This window comes from Oncorhynchus clarkii, chromosome 8 (genome assembly GCF_045791955.1).
Source record: "Oncorhynchus clarkii lewisi isolate Uvic-CL-2024 chromosome 8, UVic_Ocla_1.0, whole genome shotgun sequence".
In the NCBI taxonomy this organism is placed as follows: Eukaryota; Metazoa; Chordata; class Actinopteri; order Salmoniformes; family Salmonidae; genus Oncorhynchus; species Oncorhynchus clarkii.
The window spans coordinates 30,499,252-30,513,948 of record NC_092154.1 but is presented as its reverse complement, the minus strand read 5'-3'; the positions used below and the strand labels follow the sequence as shown (position 1 = coordinate 30,513,948).

Genomic DNA, 14,697 nt, shown 5'->3' with positions numbered 1-14,697 from the left:
AATTAACGTAGTTAGTGAATTAACGTGAATTAACATAGTTAGTGAATTAACGTAGTTAGTGAATTAACGTAGTTAGTGAATTAACGTAGTTAGTGAATTAACGTGAATTAACGTAGTTAGTGAATTAACGTAGTTAGTGAATTAACATAGTTAGTGAATTAACGTAGTTAGTGAATTAACATAGTTAGTGAATTAACGTAGTTAGTGAATTAACGTGAATTAACGTAGTTAGTGAATTAACGTAGTTAGTGAATTAACATGAATTAACATAGAAGGTTAGGAGAACTAAAGCAGCAGGTTAGGTGAATTTACCTCGACTAACCGGTACCACCTCACATTGACTCTCTACCGGTACCCCCTGTATATAGCCTCGTTATTGTCATTTTATTGTTGCTCTTATATTTTTAACTTTAGTTTATTTAGTCAATGTTTTTCTTAGCTCTTATTTTCTTAAAACTTCATTGTTGGTTAAGGGCTTGTAAGTAAGCATTTCATGGTTAGGTCTACCTACACCTGTTGTATTCGGCGGATGTGACAAATAACATTTTATTTTATTTTAATTTGTGTAGCAGGTTAGGTGAATGAGGTTAAGGTCAGGAAAAGGGTTAGGGTTTTAAGCTCTGCATGGCAATGCGATGTCTGCAGTGGCCATACAGCATAATTTACTGCGATGCAGCCTCCGCAGACGTCAGGGCTTTCATACTTATTAAGCTTAGCGGAGCAGAGCTGTTATGAAGGAAGATGTCAAGGAAGTGAGTTTGTGTTTATACAGGACGTACTGCCCCCACCTATCGTCAACCAATCATGTCAACGCGGAGCTATACTGTACTATACGGAGCATGCCAAATCTTACAATGCCTAGATAGTTCAATACCTATCAACTAACACATCATATGTTATAGCAAACTGGTCCCCGACGGCACAGCTGCACCAGTTTCAACTGTTCTGCCTGCGGCTATAGAACCCTGACCTGTTCACCGGACCTGCTACCGTGTCCCGGACCTGCTGTTTTCGACTCTCTCTCTAACGCACCTGCTGTCTCTAACTCTGAATGATCGGCTATGAAAAAACCAAATGACATTTACTCCTGAGGTGCTGACCTGTTGCACCCTCTACAATCACTGTGATTATTATTATTTGACCCGGCTGGTCATCTATGAACGTTTGAACATCTTGGCCATGTTCTGTAATAATCTCCACCCGGCACAGCCTGAAGAGGACTAGCCACCCCTCAGAGCCTGGTTCCTCTCTAGGTTTCTTCCTAGGTTCCTGCCTTTCTATGGAGTTTTTCCTAGCCACCGTGCTTCTACACCTGCATTGCTTGCTGTTTGGGGATTTAGGCTGGGTTTCTGTACAGCACTTTGTGATATCAGCTGATGTAAAAAAAAAAAAAAGGGCTTAATAAATACATTTGATTGATTGATTGAGTCGATGATGTGGCGCGCAACCATTGGTTGATGTATGAAACGTTTGAGCTGGGGATTGCGACCTTATCCAACATATAATGGCACAGATAACGGTCGTGTTTCCCCTGCGCAGATGCTGCATTCATCAACCAATGGTTGCGTGCCACGTCATCGACTGTGTCATCGACTGACAGTTTGCTATAACATGTGATGTGGTTAGCTGATGCGTAAAATACCTATCAAGGCTTTGTCAAATCTGGCATGCATCAGCAAGACCCGTGCTGAGGAACCTGCCCAAGATGTGCCAATTAAAGATCATGACTAATCAGATGCAAAGCCCAATTAGGGCCTAATCCAGCCCAGGTGTGCAGCCTGGTTGGTTGTTAAAAACTACCTCAGTTTCATCAATTGTAGCATAGCAGAGGAACATGCCCCTCTAACATACAGAGTTAAATTAGTTATTGGTGTGGGCTTTATGATGGCAACCATTCTCAGGGTAACGTTAAAGCAGCTGATGTTGTTCTTACTGGTGGTAAACTTCATCTCTCCTGCTTTTCCACATACTTACAGCACTGACCCATGGCAACGACAACTTCCAAGCCGAATGCCCCAAATTGGCAATCCTCTGCCCTTTAAACAGCATCAAGGCCACCAACAATCAATTTCCAGACCAGATCCAGTGAAAACTGTTGCTGTGAAATGCTTTTCAGACTACATGGAGATAGTCGTGAATGCTGATTTGTTTAAAATTGGTACGCTTATCGACATGGCTGACCTGCGCCTTGGAGTTGAACAGTACCAAGCTCAAGAGTCCTGTAGGGCTACAGTTTCAGCAGCCGGAGATGAGTACAGAATATTTGCAGCACTATCGGACTGTGGAACCAAGCATATGGTAAGCACGGCGAAATTGTTTCAATAGTTGACTTCTCGGAATGACCTCTTAGTTTCTGCGTTGTGACTCCACAGCTGAACGAAAACTCCTTGATCTACACAAACCACCTCAGATATACACCCAGTAACACTCCAGATGGGGTTATTACGATGGATGACGCTGTAATCCCAATTGAGTGTCACTACGAAAGGTGAGTTTAGGCTATACTGTTGTATTGTGATTTGTAGTACTGCGTTGGCCTACTGGTTTGTCTTCTGTGCGTTTTGTTTCAGGAAGTACAGTTTGAACAGTGTCCCCCTCCAGTCGACCTGGATCCCCTTTACCGCCACAGTGTCTGCTGAGGACACCCTGCAGTTCTCCTTGATGCTCATGACAAGTGGGTGTATATAAATCCTGGGCTGCATTGGGCAGAGCCACAACTGCCCCTCTGACATGCAGAATATAGAATCACTTCAGAACCCTTTTAATTGGTAACAACTCTATCAGCAATGTTCTATGCACTTTGCCTACTAAATATGGCCCCTCAATTTTATACCTTTTAACCCTTTCATAGACGCTAACTACTTTTAGTGCTTATTGACGGTAGTATCTTCTGGCCGGGTTTGTTTTAAGTGTCCCGACACTTGTTCTTGTAAGATCCTATTGGTATGTTCTCTCTGCATGGTGGTTTGGGAACGCATGTTACATCTTCTGCCGTTGATGCATCCTTAAATGCTCAGTTCAATTGGGGAAACCGGGGCCCTGAATGTGAACTCGACACTTGCTGTTGGAAACATAAGGAATGTGTTCATATCAGTGAAATCATTTTCAAAAGGTTAAATTGCTCCACCTTCATATTACTACACTTTATATGGCTATATTTCCATGTTGCATCGCTTGTTTACGTAAAACATACCTGTGCTAATTACCCATCTGCGTCTCCAAACACCTGTAAGCGGAAGATGGCTGCCACAAACGTGTTACCACTGAAAAATACTGTTGGCTGCAACTTAACATTGCAGTTGTGAAATGATTTGGATGTGATCCACCATGGGGCTTTAAGTACATAGAACGTTACGGCTGCCCGAGACAATTTGCCTTAATGCATGTAAGGTCCTTGGACTATAAGGAGTCAGGTTGGGCTCATTCAGTCCATTTTGGGATAACCTTTTGGCACTTCCTGTCCAGGTGACTGGCTTTATGAGCGGGGTTCGGGAGTCTACTTCCTGGGTGATCCCATCAACGTGGAGGTGTCTGTCAGGCTCGCTCACCACACCAGGCTCAGGGTCTTTGTTAGCAGCTGCGCGGCAACACTGGACCCAGACTGGAACTCTGTCCCCAGATACGTCTTCATTGAGAATGATGGGTAAGGGGGGTAGTAACCTAAAGAGCCTACCTAGAATGATAGTTCTCCAGCTGTCCCTATGAAAATATTTCCCTTTAATGGTGGTTGGAAGCTTCTTTGTTTGGTACCAAGGAAGATGAACTAAATACAAAACTAGATATTGGGGTTTATCTCCCCTCCAGGTGCTTGATGGATTCCCAGTTGCCTGGCTCCAACTCCAGGTTCATGCGTAGAACCCAGGACGACAAGCTCCGCTTCCACATTGATGCCTTTAGGTTCCACCAGGAGGACAGGGCGGAGGTGAGGGCAATGTTTTAAAAAACAGATGTTTGAGAGAACATCATGGGTACTGTAGCTGGTACATGATGCTACAGTAATATAACTTTGTTGGCTGTGATGCTGCATTTTGCTCGTTCTGTTTTTCAGCTGTACATCACATGCCACCTTATGGCAGTCCCTGTCATGGACCATGCAGAGCCTAGCAACAAGGCATGCTCCTTCATCGATGGCAGGTATGAGGTCTGACTTTACTTAGCTACTCTTAGCTACTGGGCTGTGACTTGTCCACTGGACTACTACAGTATTTGTTAAAATTGTGTGTTCTGGGTACATGACTAAATCTTCTTGCAGGTGGAAGTCTGCCGACGAGAATGATTTGCTATGTGGCCGTTGTCCAAGTCTGAATAGCCAGAAGGGGGTCGCTCCAGCCCGCCGTCCCCTCAGTGAAAGATTGGGCAGTAGCCCACCAGAACCTCGTGGCTACCACAGCAAACACCCAGCCTCTGGTGACCACTGGAGGAGTGGGATGAAGACCAATAAAGGTATATTTGGCATCCTAATCCCCGTTTCTTGCCGTCTCATAATGGGGTTTGAGGGGAGGGACCTTCTGCTCCAATAGGGTTGATGGGATGCTAGTAATTTAGGAGACTGAGTGTCTTGACTGCAAATGTGTTGGTGAGAGGTTTGACTGTCATTTTAGTGTGGGAACAGCATGCTACTTTGGGCCCAGTGATTGTCTTCCCAACCAAACAGAAGGGTTCACTTCTATCACCACGGACAAAAGAAGTTGTCCATCCACATGGCTTCCCCTCTGCTACAGACAACGCAAGGCCTGCATCACCTAGCAGTCGTTGGAAGAGTGGAATGGACTTCAAGAGAGGTACTTTGACTTTTTGCAATGGTAGGATCTTATTCCTTATGTTGTGCACTACCTACAGCCATAGTTTTGAAAACCTGCCCCTAGGTAACAGTAACTAAGGTCTGGTTTAATTGACTGACTCTTTTGGAAGCCAATTTCAGATGGGTAACTCACAAGGCAGACATCCCAATTATGCAGGGAGTACCTTTGTAGTGGCTTTAGTGAAGGCAGTTGATACAAACTAGCTACTTGTAGTAATTAAAAAGAACATTTGATCGCTCATCTTGTTAGCTACTATTTTATATTTTAAAGGGAAGGCAGTGACTTCCTCTATGCTAAACTGACGTATTATGTACAGACATGTAAAGCCAATAGAAGGCAACCGCGATGTCTAGCCTATTGCCCAGACCATGAGGTGCTGGTCAAAAGTAGTGCACTCTAAAGGGAATAGGGTGCCATTTCAGACGTCTTCATTTGTATATAGGCTAGCTACAGCTGTTAATTGTACTTTTTTAATTCTAGGACCTTATTTCGGCCAGTCACAAAATGTGGGTGGTCATGGACCCAATAAACATGGTTTCGTTAGCTCTGCAACGTATGACGGCATCATCAGGCAGAAAGAACTGATTGAGCAAAGAGGTAATTACATTTCTTTACTGGTTTGCATGTATGATAATTGCATATAGGGTCTCTGCTAAATAGTCTGTTCTCAGAGCTGGAGCCCACCCCAGACCCTCAGTTGAATCCTACCCCTGAGCCCATTGGAGCAAAGATGATCAGATATTACTCATGGTAAGGGTATGCATGGGATCATGGTACTGTAATTTAGATGGAAGGATCCTGCTCATGACACTTTGGGAAGCAGGTTAGTGTTTATTGGGATGACTCAGCTCTGCAGTGGTCACTAGCAGGCACAGCCATAATCATTAAAGATGCATTTTAAACTTAACGCCTAAACTTAATGCCTAACCTTAGGACACAAGCTTCATTAATTTTAACAATGGTCCATTTACTTTGCAGCTGGCACATCTAGCAGATATTGCTCAGGTCTGCTTCCAGGACAAGACTCATCCCAATAAATGTCAACCTGCACATAGTAATTCCCAGTATTACTTGTACATATCGACCTCGGGACTTCATCTGCGCTTTTTTGGTTTCAAAAAGCACTTATGACATGTTCCCAGTCCACTAACACTTATTTTTATAGAACTGGAAGTTGACGTTGCTGTGGTGACCACATTTGGTCTAGCAGTACTCCAACTCACTGAGGGATGTCCTGAAGTCCCAGCACAAGGTTGAGCCTACAACTACCAAATGACTACCACACTTTCCCCACATCTGTTCCTGATGAGGTCAACAATGCTGAGAACTCAACCTGTGATACCAAGGGGACACTCAAAGGAACAAGATCAACCCAAGTGGTGACTGTCAACCTCACAAAAATAAATTAAAGCTACTTTGACTGATCTAGAGTAATATGAAGTCTTGCCTTCATTTGTTAAAGTGAATGTCAGCTACAGGCTCCTCTCTGTTGCTGAAGGAATTTCTAGTGTGGTGATTGAATGTAATACGGTCAATGTTATGTACAGGTAACGTTTTTTTTTTATAAGTGAGTGCAGATTCAGTGTTAGGGCTGCATCTGAAGAGTTGCCATGACTATCTCCAGTCCTGGGTTAATATGAATCGGGTTCACGTCTCGTAGAGGGGACTCAGGATAGTTTGCGCTTAAGTCACACTGTGGCTCTTGGGTTTTCTATCCAGCAAATGGGAGTTTATTATTGGGTTATGTTTCTATTGGATAAAAGTGGACTGAGGATCCTATGGCTCAGTTGATTTGAGAATGGTACTTCAAAAACAGTTTATTGACTCCCCCATGGGCTACATAGGCAGAATATACAGTATGTGTAAACTGCATCCCCGTAGTCTGCTATATAGGACCATATTAACTGATCATTAGACTAGTGTACATAGCTGATCCCCATTGTACCGCTGTATCATTACAGCGAGCAACTCCACGTGTTGGGTTGTCTCTACGATATGCTGAACACTGTATACGTACAGTCTTATCTGCGGATCTCTGTTAAACGACTACATGATCAAAGTACAATCTAGTTACTGCTGTATCGGTATAGCGTTTCTAAAGAGCTACTCGTTACTTAATAGCCAACAGAACGATGGCATTTACAGCATTCTAAAGGTCAAACTCCACATCGCTGTCATCAGTACACGAGACTGTTAGGCTGTACCCCAAATGACATCCTATTCCTTATTTAGTGTGCTGCTCTTGACCAGGGTCCATAGGGCTTTTGGGATGTAGCCTTAGTCTCCTTTCTGAGGAGCGAGAACAAGATCAACCCGTCTTCTAATCGGAATTAGTTATCTTATTTTCAACTAAATGGCTTTGCAATGGATCAATTGCCATCCTCTCTTTCAACGGTAAATGGATGTCCTTTGGGAGAGGATAATGAGAACTGAATACTACACTTGCAGGTTTATCAAATGTCTGTATGACAATGAGAGGATGGAGAGCGATGGTTTTAAAGGAAGAGGAAAAAGGACACAGATTTGTAAAGGTCATTTCAGGCCCTGTGTGCAATGGACAAAGACTTCCTGATGATCATCATCTTTCCACGTGCAAGGGTGCAGTGTCACGGTGACGCGAGCATGAGTAATGGCCCGACAACTTTTGAAGAAGAAGGGATTTCATCTAAACCCCTAAAATGCCTGGGAGGTCAGAGAGTACATTTTACATATCCAAAAATAACATATCACACCAAAATTCTTTCTTGGTAGTGAACATGAGGTCTGGCGCAGTCTTAAAGTATTCCACTGCTGTACTACAGTCAAGCTGAGTCTGCAAATGACATATGACAGGAACTATTTGGGGCCCATTTTCTCACACACAACTGCTGTGAATGTTGTGAATTAGATTAAGCTGAGGAATATTGAATGGCTGCCGAGCACTTCTTCCTCTGTCTGCCAACTCTGCAGCTTTCATTGATAATGCAATTTCATTTGTCATCACTGCTGCTGTTGCTTAGCGGAGGAAAAACCATGCTGATTTGACATATTTAATTCAACTGCTCTGACTAGCTAAGTGGAGGTGTGTGTGTGTGTGCGTGTGCGTGTGCGTGTGCGTGCGTGCGTGCGTGCGTGCGTGTGAGCGCATCTGTACAAGCACCCTAGCGTGTTTGCATTTGTGAGTGCACCCCCAGTACCCCCAACCTGAATCTACCTCTTTCAGGCAGCCCATGAAGTTGTTGCTGACGGGAGAACCAGGTAGATCAGCCGTACTAGGACTCCCACCCACGTAGAAGAAGTCATCAGACCCCAGCATGGTGTAGTCTTCCTGGGTATACCCTGTCGTGGTGAGGATCCCATCCACGGAGATAGTCACCTGTTATAGGGGTAACACATACCAAAGCCAAACCATTACACTCTGAGGTAAAACGCTCTGTTCAATAGGATACATACACCTCTCTTCTTGGTCTGCTATGACTTGGTGTCTACAGATATCTGTTGATTCTTACATTCAGTTAGGAATTCACTTGAGATCATCTGGGCTATTGGCTAGTAGTGTTGGTGCCTTGGAGCGATAGATGGGATTAGACTGCGTTTTGGGATCTTTTAATGGCTTTAGTCATAGGGGAGGGTTCACAGGACAGGTAAAGAAAATATGTCAGAGCAGAGGCATATTTTCTTTATCTTTGATGGGTTAAGAGAATGGATTCTCGTTCGGTTTGGATAGTTCAGGTTGGGGGAGGGTTAGTAAAAATGGACAAATTGCCAAGGACAACTTGCTTGTACTTGTCTTAGGTTTCAGGGTTCAATTTGTAACTATACACAGTCACTAACACACACATACTCTCTGTGTCACACACACTCACTCACTCTTATACACACACATGCATTATATAGGGAGGATTATCACACGACTTCACGAATGTGCAAACCAAAGTTAACAAAAACACAAAGTAATTTGGACATGTAAGGGGTATAAATTATTTGATGATGTCATACAAAGCATGATCAAGCCAATCGGGATACAGGGCTCATGCATCAATCAAGTCAAGGGGATTGGGAGGGACTAAAGTTAGCCACAACACATAGACACTACTGTCACCAGCATGCTACAAACACAACACACAGGGACGGGATGGGGGGATAGGACAGTGATAGTGAATGATAGGGGGAAAGTGAGTGAACATGTTAAAGTGTTAGTGGTTATGGGTGAGAGGGTAAAGGTCATATGATGTCACCGGTCAGGAGGTGAAAGGGCATTGATGAGTGGTGGTGGGCATGCCATGTGCCAGACTGAGTGTGTTGGAAACAACTGTCAGAGCTCCAGCAAAGAAAGGGTCGCCATTTTGTCTCTGGGACGCCATTTTGCCTCTGGGACGCCATTTTGTCTCTGGGCTGCCATTTTGTCTCTGTTTGGTGTTTTACAGTCTGGACTGCAGTTTGGCTGCTGCTGGTTGAAGAATAAGTCACTCTTCTTGTTTGGTTCGTGGCAGAGCTTCTGTCAGTTCTTGGCGACAGTACTCACCAAAAATGTGGAGGTTTTTATTTGGTGGAAAAACATTTTTTATGTATCCCTGACAAAAGATCAAAAGTCAGATCTGGTGTTTCTTTTGAGACTCGTAGAACTTCTGCGAACTTCGTAGCGATGAGGAATAAAAAATATAAAAATAATAAAGTAAAAGCCGGAGTGAAAAAAGAGGAGAGGGGGAGGGAGGGGGTGTGGGGGAGGGAGGGGGTGAGGGGGTGTGGGGGAGGGAGGTTGGGAGGCCAAGGACGGGGAGGATATTGAGAAGTGAAGAAAGCTGTTGGTAATACAAACCCATTTCCTAATTTTTTGATAAGAAGTGTCTAGGATGAGACTCAAAGTATAAAAAGAAAAAGAAGAGGGGGGGGGGGGGGGGGGGGGACACACGGCAAATCCAAAAAAAGACAATTAGAATGATATCTACCAGACAATGTAGTTTGTTTACCATAGCGTGTCCCATGCCTGATTGCTTTCCGGAAAAGGGGGAAGAAAGGAAATCAAAAGAATAGTGAACAAAACGGTTGTTAATAAGGAATGGGAAAACAAAATAAAAACCAATGATGTAGGATGATAGTTAGTACATTAGTTAGTTGTTAGTTAGATAACGGTTAGTTAGTAAGTAAATAAAATGACTTAGTATTTCATGAATGGTAAGTGTTAGTCTAACAAAGTTTGTCTTCCCAAAGAGAGGGAGAAAAGGGAAAGAAAGATTGACAGAGAGGAAGTAGAGACAGGTAGAGAGGAGGAAAAGAGGACCCTAGCTCAGCCTCTGGTCTCTGGTCTCACTGGTAGCTAGTGGGCTACATCCTTTAAAAACCTGGTACCTGTTAATGGCAGGAAGTGAACACTTTACTTACTTGTCCACCTCTCTTCACCTCCATTCAAGGCTCCATTCTACTGGCTGAGGAAACTCCCTGCTCACTCCCTCTCCACACCACAAACAGTTCTCAGCTACTGTTTCTCGAACAGTGCTTTCACTCTTACAGTACAAGTATACACTGAGTGTACAAAACATTAAGAACACCTTCCTAATATTGAGTTGCACCCCCTTTTGCCCTCAGAACAGACTCAATTTGTCGTGGCATGGACTCTACAAAGGGTTGAAAGCGTTCCACAGGGATGCTGGCCCATGTTGACTCCAATGCTTCCCACAGTTGTGTCAAGTTGGCTGGATGTCCTTTGGTTGGTGGACCATTCCTGATACAAACAGGTGCCTGGCATCTACTACCATACCTTGTTCAAAGTATGGGGCGGCAGGGTAGCCTAGTGGTTAGAGTGTTGGACTAGTAACCGGAAGGTTGCAAGTTCAAATCCCCGAGCTGACTAGGTACAAATCTGTCGTTCTGCCCCTGAACAGGCACTGTTCCTAGGCCGTCATTGAAATTAAGAATTTGTTCTTAACTGACTTGCCTAGTTAAATAAAGGTAAAAATCAAATACATGTTGTCTTGTCCATTCACCCTGTGAATGTCAACACATACACAATCCATGTCTCAAGGCTTAAAAATCCTTCTTTAACCGGTCTCCTCTCCATCTACACTAATTGAAGTGGATTTAACAAGTGACATCAATAGCTTTCACACTTGTCAGTCTATGTCATCTAAAGAGCAGGTGTTCCTCATGTTTTGTACACTCAATGTATATTCCTGTAGTATATATTTAATACAGCCCTACTTTTTAAAGTTGAGTTGTACTTACTTCTTGTCCACCTCTCTTCACTTCCATTCAAGGCTCCATTCAACAGGCTGGAGTCCCAACTCCCTCTCCCAATCCACAAACAGCTACCGATTCTCTCACTGTTTCTGCTCTAGTGTGTACAGTTACCAGTACATATCCAGTGTAAGAACAATACATTCCCTGCTTCTTAAAGCTTAGTTAAGTAGTAATACTTGTATTAAGGTACAGTATCTGATACCAGTATTAGTGTACCCCCCTTATGAACATGGGTATTGTAAACAAGATAAGCTGAGGAGCAACATAACAAATTGACAATAGAGATCCCATCAGTGGCCATGTGAACATATATTTATGCTATTTGAAAAATATGCTCCACTGATCTGAAACCTATTTCCAATTTGACATCTGTAGGCTAATGTCAGTCACACGAAGTCCCTGCGTTCGTACTGAGTCGGATGTCTTCCACTCTGCCTTGTAGTTTCTGTATTTTTACAGAGGAGTAGAATATCCGACAGAGTGGTTTGTAAAGGAAAGACAGTTTCTGAAGGCAACGAGATAGGGACCCAGCCTCTGATTGAAGGGTCCGCTTAGTGGAGAATAAAAGCAGAGAAGTATCAGATAAAGTTCCAATGAAGGAAATAGGGAAGTCTTCAAGTTTGTACATGAAGATAAGGCAGTGACAGAAACACAGAGCCACAGTGTCCGCTCAACCACTAAGCTATCAATCACGATGTCACCTGGGCTTCTTTCATTCACATAGTCACATAGTCACTGGCTGCTAGGAAGGCAAATAGAGGGGAAACACAATCTAACTGTACTGATGATAACTCAATACTGCACTAAGTCAGAATGTCTCTCTCGTAATATGTATCAACACAACATTGTTGACAACTATCTGAATTTGATTATTAGGGCACTTGGAAAAGGTGCTATAAAGATAAATAAACCTCATTCAATTCAAACAGAGGAAAAACACTAATCCTCCAACGTCTAACCTAAACGATTACTCAATATTTCAAATTCATAATAGAAGTGTGATTACCGATGCAAGATCCGTAACGACTATCAACTATGTTCAGCACTTGGAGTACTTGGAAAAGCATTCATGCACAAATAAAGCCAAGACACTGCTACCATTCAATTGATCTATTGCTACTGATCATTATCAGTCTTGAACCTACGTCACCTCGGTCTCCATGGTTACCTGTCTGAGGTTGCGTGTGACCTTGATGTCGTGCCAGCCGTTGTCGTTGAACTTCCCGTTGACGGGCTCCACGATGGCCTCGAAGGCGCCCGAGCCCAGGTTGATGACCAGGCTCACCGCTCCGTCCTTTAGGGCCAGGTTGACGTAGTCAGCCGACTTCCCCGTGTGGAGTAAGAGACCGTTCCTCTGCCACGTCTTGAAGGACAATGTGATCTCATCGCTGGAGGACTGGATGGGGTTCTGGGACAGGTCGTAGCAGAAGTACTCCGAACCACGGAACGTCGCCACGTTCTCTTCCCTCGCTGGAGGTATAAAAGAAACAGGATGGAAGTTTGTTTTGCATGTTAAGCTCTTATCCAAAACGTCGAGAAGTGTAGAGTCTACATCGTTAACAGGGAAACATGTACTGTTTGTCCCGGGTGGGAATCAAACGCACAACCCACAAGGAGACTATTGATGGACTCCATCCACATATCAGTGACACAAACAGGAAGCCCACTGTATAATCTATAATATTTGACCGTTAAAACATAACTATGATCCTTTCCTACACTGTAAGTATTGAATCATGTTAGAGGTAAAAAATAAATCATGACTTAATGACCTAGAAAAACACGAGAAGTAGGCTATGACATCACCTCCCATGAGAAGACAGGACAGATCAATCTAATCCAGTCGCCACGGTAATATATCTATGAGTCACCATATCAGCTATCCCATAATGTTCTCCTCACACTGGAACGCACGCATCATAAAAACCTAATACATGTGTCCCTCAGTCGAGGTCTCCATGCTAGCAGACTGCTTATGAGATCACAATGGTAACTGGCTACCTGCTAATGGTAGACATAAATCACGGCAGTCATATATCTGTTCTATGGTTTAGAATCATTCCGCTGAAAGGAAGTATCTTCCTGTATGGGGCTTGTTGCAACACATATGGGGTAATTTGAGACAGGTAAAGAGGCAGAGGGGTGCAGAGAGGGAAGGATGGAGACAGAGAGGGAGAGAAGGACAGGAAGAGAGAGAGGAGTCTCTCTGTATACAGTGCATTCGGAAAGTATTCAGACTCCTTGACCTTTTCCACATTTTGTTACGTTACAGCCTTATTCTAAAATAGATGCAATTGTTGTTTTCCCTCAGCAATCTACACACAATACCCCATAATGACAAAGCGAAAACAGGTTTCTAGAATTTTTTGCAAATACCTCATTTACACAAGTATTCAGACCCTTTGCTATGCGACTCCAAATTGAGCTCAAGTGAATCCTGTTTCAATTGATCATAACTTGACTGTGGTCCACCTGTGGTAAATTCAATTGATTGGACATGATTTGGAAAGGCAAACACCTGTATATATAAGGTCCCACAGTTGACAGTGCATGTCAGAGCAAAAACCAAGCCATGAGGTCTAAGGAATTGTCCGTAGAGCTCCGAGACGGGATTGTGTCAAGGCACAGATCTGGGGAAGGATACCAAAACATTTCTGCTGCATTGAAGGTCCCCAAGAACACAGTGACCTCCATCATTCTTAAGTGGAAGAAGTTTGGAACCCCCAAGACTCTTCCTAGAGCTGGCCCCTGGTCAAACTGAGCAATCAGGGGAGAAAGGCATTGGTCAGGGAGGTAACCAAGAACCTAATTGTCACTGTGACAGAGCTCCAGCATATGTCTGTGGGGATAGGAGAAACTTCCAGAAGGACAACCATCTCTGCAGCACACCACCAATCAGGCATTTATGGAACAGTGGTCAGATGGAAGCCACTCATCAGTAAAAGGCACATGACAGCCAGCTTGGAGTTTTCCAAAAGGCACCTAAAGGACTCTCAGACCATGAGAAACAAGATTATCTAGTCTAATGAAACCAAGATTGAACTATTTGTTCTGAATGCCAAGCATCACGTCTGGACGAAACCTAACACCATTCCTACGGTGAAGCATGGTGGTGGCAGCATCATGCTGTGGGGATGTTTTTCAGTGGCAGGGACTGGGAGACTAGTTAGGATCAAGGGAAAGATGAACGGAGCAAAGTACAGAGAGATCCTTGATGAAAACCTGCTCCAGAGCGCTCAGAACCTCACACTGAGACAAAGGTTCACCATTCAATAGGACAGCGATCCTAAGCACACAGTCAAGACAATGCAGGAGTGGCTTCGTGACGAGTCTCTGAATGTCCTTGAGTGGCCCAGCCAGAGCCTGGACTTGAACCCAATCGAACATCTCTGGAGAGACCTGAAAATATCTGTGCAGCGATGCTCCCCATCCAACCTGACAGAGCTTGAGAGGATCTGCAGAGAAGAATGGGAGAAACTACCCAATTCAGGTGTTCCAAGCTGATAGCGTCACACTCAAGAAGACTCGAGGCTGTAATTGCTGCCAAAAGTGTTTCAACAAAGTACTGTGTAAAGGGTCTGAATACTTATGTAGATGTGATATTTCTTTTTTTGTTATATATACATTTGCAAAAAACACTTTTCTTGATTTGTCATTATGGGGCATTGTGTGTAGATTG

General features: G+C 43.7%; 2 protein-coding genes across 2 annotated transcripts in view; one reads left to right on the top strand and one right to left on the bottom strand.

Moving 5' to 3' along the window:
• The window catches only part of LOC139415257 (neurexin-3b-like), a 315,709-nt gene extending 303,229 nt beyond the window's left edge, over positions 1 to 12,480 (bottom strand). The window contains exons 1-3 of the mRNA XM_071163222.1: positions 12,187 to 12,480; positions 9,752 to 9,775; positions 7,996 to 8,157 (exon numbers count right to left, since the gene is read on the bottom strand). Coding sequence (XP_071019323.1) covers positions 7,996 to 8,157; positions 9,752 to 9,766 — 177 coding nt within the window. The 5' untranslated portion in view covers positions 9,767 to 9,775; positions 12,187 to 12,480. The remainder of the gene's footprint in view (positions 1 to 7,995; positions 8,158 to 9,751; positions 9,776 to 12,186) is intronic.
• Positions 1,977 to 5,793, top strand: LOC139415676 (zona pellucida sperm-binding protein 3-like). The gene is made up of 10 exons (XM_071163797.1): positions 1,977 to 2,298; positions 2,373 to 2,488; positions 2,571 to 2,674; positions 3,466 to 3,643; positions 3,805 to 3,922; positions 4,049 to 4,134; positions 4,253 to 4,443; positions 4,602 to 4,781; positions 5,474 to 5,552; positions 5,781 to 5,793. Exons 1-10 carry the CDS (start codon positions 2,011 to 2,013, stop codon positions 5,791 to 5,793), a joined length of 1,353 nt encoding a protein of 450 aa, XP_071019898.1. The 5' UTR covers positions 1,977 to 2,010.
• Positions 12,481 to 14,697: the final 2,217 nt, after the last annotated feature.

Excerpts from the sequence above, each read along its gene's own strand:
- LOC139415676 (XM_071163797.1), top strand. The coding sequence starts at position 2,011 with ATGCCCCAAATTGGCAATCCTCTGCCCTTTAAACAGCATCAAGGCCAC. Across the intron at positions 4,444-4,601 it reads TGGGATGAAGACCAATAAAG|TGTGGGAACAGCATGCTACT; the intron begins GTATATTTGGCA and ends CTGTCATTTTAG. Across the intron at positions 4,782-5,473 it reads TGGAATGGACTTCAAGAGAG|AGCTGGAGCCCACCCCAGAC; the intron begins GTACTTTGACTT and ends GTCTGTTCTCAG.